This window comes from Alligator sinensis, unplaced genomic scaffold, assembly GCF_000455745.1.
Source record: "Alligator sinensis unplaced genomic scaffold, ASM45574v1 scaffold1810_1, whole genome shotgun sequence".
Lineage (NCBI taxonomy): Eukaryota > Metazoa > Chordata > Crocodylia > Alligatoridae > Alligator > Alligator sinensis.
In genome coordinates, this window is record NW_005843465.1 from 122,978 (window position 1) to 126,558 (window position 3,581).

Consider the following 3,581-nt stretch of genomic DNA (forward strand, 5'->3'; position numbering starts at 1 on the left):
GAGGGGGGGCGGCGTGGCAGGGGAGCGGGGAGATGTGGGGGCAGCTTCTGCAGCCACAGTCCCAGCAGCAGGGGAGGAGCTGCCCCGGTGTCTCTGCTCCGTCTCAGGGGCTCAGGACCAAGGCAGGTCTAAGCCAGGAGCATGAACCAGACACCACAAGTCTGATATCTGTGCCCCTTTCCCCTGCAGAGACTCTGCCGTCCACCTTGGAGAAGGGCAAAAGGGTACCAAAGGGTAAGCGCTGGGGAGCTGGTCCCGGCATTAACACAATGATCCAGCAGAGCCCACGGCCAACCCTGGACAAGAGTCAAACCCTCTCCTAGCCCAGCACCATACCCCCCGCACTGGGACCTGGGGCGCTGGGCTGGGATTTTCCTATTCTTGCCTATGGATTTGCAGCTACCTGTTCCCTTTCCCCTGGGGCAGGACTCTCCCCCGTGCCAGGCTGAGGAGCTGCGGGGCCATTGGTGCTTAGCCCCTGGACCCAGGGTAGAGGCAGCTCCGGGGGCCCAGGACGGTCGGAGAAGAACGGGGCTGGTGGGGAGGGGGAGGAACGGCCCGTCTGCCCCGGGCTGAGCTCTGCCCTGACGCTGCCATTCTTTCTGCCAGCGACGGTGACTCTGGATCCGGACGCGGCAAATCCCTACCTCGTCCTGTCTGTGGATCGGAGAAGTGTGAGATGGACAAACAAACGGCAGCCTGTGCCCGACAATCCTGAGAGATTTGATGTGGACTCATGTGTGCTGGGCCGGGAGAGATTCACCTCTGGGAGACACTGCTGGGAGGCAGAGGTGGGGCAGAGGGACTGGGCCCTGGGGGTCACCAGAGAGTCTGTGAGGAGGAAGGGAGGGATCAGATTTAGCCCCAAGGAGGGGATCTGGGCAGTGCAGTGCTGGGGGGATCAGGTCTGGGCTCTCACGGCCCCTGCTCCCACCCGCCTGTCCCTGCGCCGGGTGCCCAGGAGGGTGCGGGTCTGTCTGGACTGTGCGGGGGGGCAGGTGTCGTTTCTCGATGCTGACACCGAGGCCCCGATCTTCACCTTCCCGCCGGCCTCCTTCACTGGGGACAGAATCCGGCCCTGGTTCTCGCTCTGGGCAACGGGGCCTGGGTCCGAGCTGAGACTGTGCCATTGAGTAATGGGGGAACGGCCGGGGACCGGACCCCCCACGCGGGGAAATGGGCCACTCTGGCTTCCTATTCTCTATGACCCCGGAGGAGTCCCCTCTACCTGCCCCGTCCCCTCCTCTCTGCCCCGGGAGCTGCCCAAGTGAAAGATGCCGTCTGCGCCGACAAGCCCGTCCCGTTGCACCAGACCAATCTGTCCCGTCACTCGGTGGCCCTGGGGGAGTCGAGCACGGCCACCAGCACGGACCCTTGAGGACGTCGCCCCAGCGATGACTCTGAAATTCATGCTAAGCTTGGGCCTGCTCACAAAAGTGAAAATACAGAATACGGATGCTAACTGCATGTTGCAAGAGGATGCGAGGTTATGGCTAGGCCATCTGAGAAGAGATAATGAAGTATCTCCTCAGCTCATCTTGCTCTATTTAGGATGATTTCAGGCAGACTCCTAGTGTCTGGTGTGTAACCATATGAGATATCTATCCTTGATTAATTAGCATGGTAAATATTTCTTTTGCGACTAACTCGTGTTTATGTGCAGGAAGAGACATTCGCCGTATGTGATAGATGTCTCCTCCTGATTCAGTGTGTTTTTCCTGGCTGTTAATCAGTTTCTTGATATGTTTCAAACTGGATCACCTCTTGTTACCAAAGAAGGTAACTCATTCGAATTAGAAACTTCTGATGACCAGTGATGAGCAGGTTTTTCCCGTCAATTATTGCTTGGGACTCTCTTGATTTGCACAGCTAAAAGATTGCTTTGAAGATGCTAAACTAAGGGGAGAAAAAGGCAGTAAAACAGCAAACAGCGTACGTGCTTCAAGAGTGAGAAATCTCTGTGACACCAGTTGCTGATGCGCCCGACTTACTCGAGAAGTTGAAGAGAAACAGACTGCTGCTTCGTTGCCTGTTTGGTGAGAAATCATCACTTTATAGCTAATTACTGGACTTTGCTTTGGCTTGGGCTCAGTTGACTTGATTTTAAATACTTGTAGTAAATAAAGCCTTTCTGTCACTCATTGAATGAGGTGTCGTGTCAATCCCTGGGCTACTCCGCAATCATAGGTTTTTATTTGCTAACACCAGTGCTGGGGCTCACGGCCAAGTGCTGCTGGGGGCCCTTTGCCTCTAGGACCCCGGAGGAGTCCCCTCAACCTGCCCCCGTCCCCTCCACTCTGCCCCGGGGAGCTGCCCAGGTGCAAGGTGCCGTCTGCACCGACAAGCCCGTCCCGTTGCAGCAGGCGGCACCAGGCCGGTCTGTCCCAGCACTCGGTGGCCCGAGGGCGGCCACCAGAACAGACCCTTGGGGCCAGCTTTGTGGCCACGACCCCCTGCAGTGGCAGCAGCCCAGGGCTGGGGCTCAGGGCCAAGTGCTGCTGGGGGCCCTTTCCCCAGAGCCCTGCGGGGGGTGGGGGTGGAGGGCCGCCTGGGCTGGAGCCTGAGCCCATCCAGGCGCTGCCTGTGGGAAGCTGCTGGGCTGGTCTGTGCTTGAGCTGGGTTTTCCCGTGCAGCAAAGGCCCCTGGCCTGGGGCTTCTCCGAGCTGGAAGAGTTTCACTCAGGGCAGGCGCCCCCCTGCATCCGGCTCCTCCGACACGGACGGTTGCCTTGTACGGCCCAGCCCTGCGCCCCTCGTGGCTTCATGTCCACAGAGATCTCAATAGACATCTCACCTGGGGTTTGCAATGGCTTTGTTTCTTGGGCCTTCACTCCCCCTCTTCTCTCCCTCCATCTCCCCTGCGCTGGCTCCTTGCTCGGGCTCACACAGAGGATGTCCCATGCAAGTTGGACACTGCTTTTCCTGGGCCTGGTCTTGGGCCTTGGACTTCTTCACCACGAGGCTGCTCAAGCTGGGCCACACTCTTATTCACCCACAAGCCTCCTCCCTCCCTTGGGGCAGCCGCGTGGCACCGATGGTGGCGCAGGAACTCCACCTACCTTCATGTCGGTGTTTTCCACCTCCAGATGTTGACCACACAAACTGGGGCTGGAGGTAAATCAGGACTAAAGGTGAAAGCATTTGCAACTTTTATTGTCTCCAAACCAGTTTTTAGGCAGTTCGTAGCCCAACAGGAGACTTTTATGCTGGAAATCTTTTGGGTTACAGCAGGCTCGCCTAGAAGTGCTCTGTGTTTCCAATTATTAGGTAGTAGATTTACAAGCTTCCCATGATGTTTCCATTGTATTTGCCCTTGCTACCTCCCCACAAAGGATGAACAACCACTTTCAACGGGAATCGAAGGGTTTCACCCAGGGACTCTCGACAGAGCAACAGACCATCAGAGCCATTTACAGAAAGGAAACATCCAGCTCTTGCTCTAGTCCAGGGGTCACCAGCCCCTGGCACGTGTGCTGAGCATGGCATGCGTACTCATTTTGCTCGGCACACCACCACCAGCCTGGGCTCTAGGCACCTGGTGCCAGCCACGAAGCCCAGGCCACTCCCAGCAGGCGGCTGTGC

At 57.7% G+C, this 3,581-nt stretch overlaps 1 protein-coding gene across 2 annotated transcripts in view; it reads left to right on the top strand.

The window, feature by feature from the left end:
- LOC102375348 (zinc finger protein RFP-like) overlaps positions 1-1,937 on the top strand; it is a 10,537-nt gene extending 8,600 nt beyond the window's left edge. For both annotated transcript variants that reach the window (XM_006038787.3, XM_025195315.1), the window contains exons 6-7: positions 190-234; positions 610-1,937. In XM_006038787.3, coding sequence (XP_006038849.1) covers positions 190-234; positions 610-1,133 — 569 coding nt within the window. In that variant the 3' untranslated portion in view covers positions 1,134-1,937. The remainder of the gene's footprint in view (positions 1-189; positions 235-609) is intronic.
- The last annotated feature ends 1,644 nt before the right edge of the window (positions 1,938-3,581 follow it).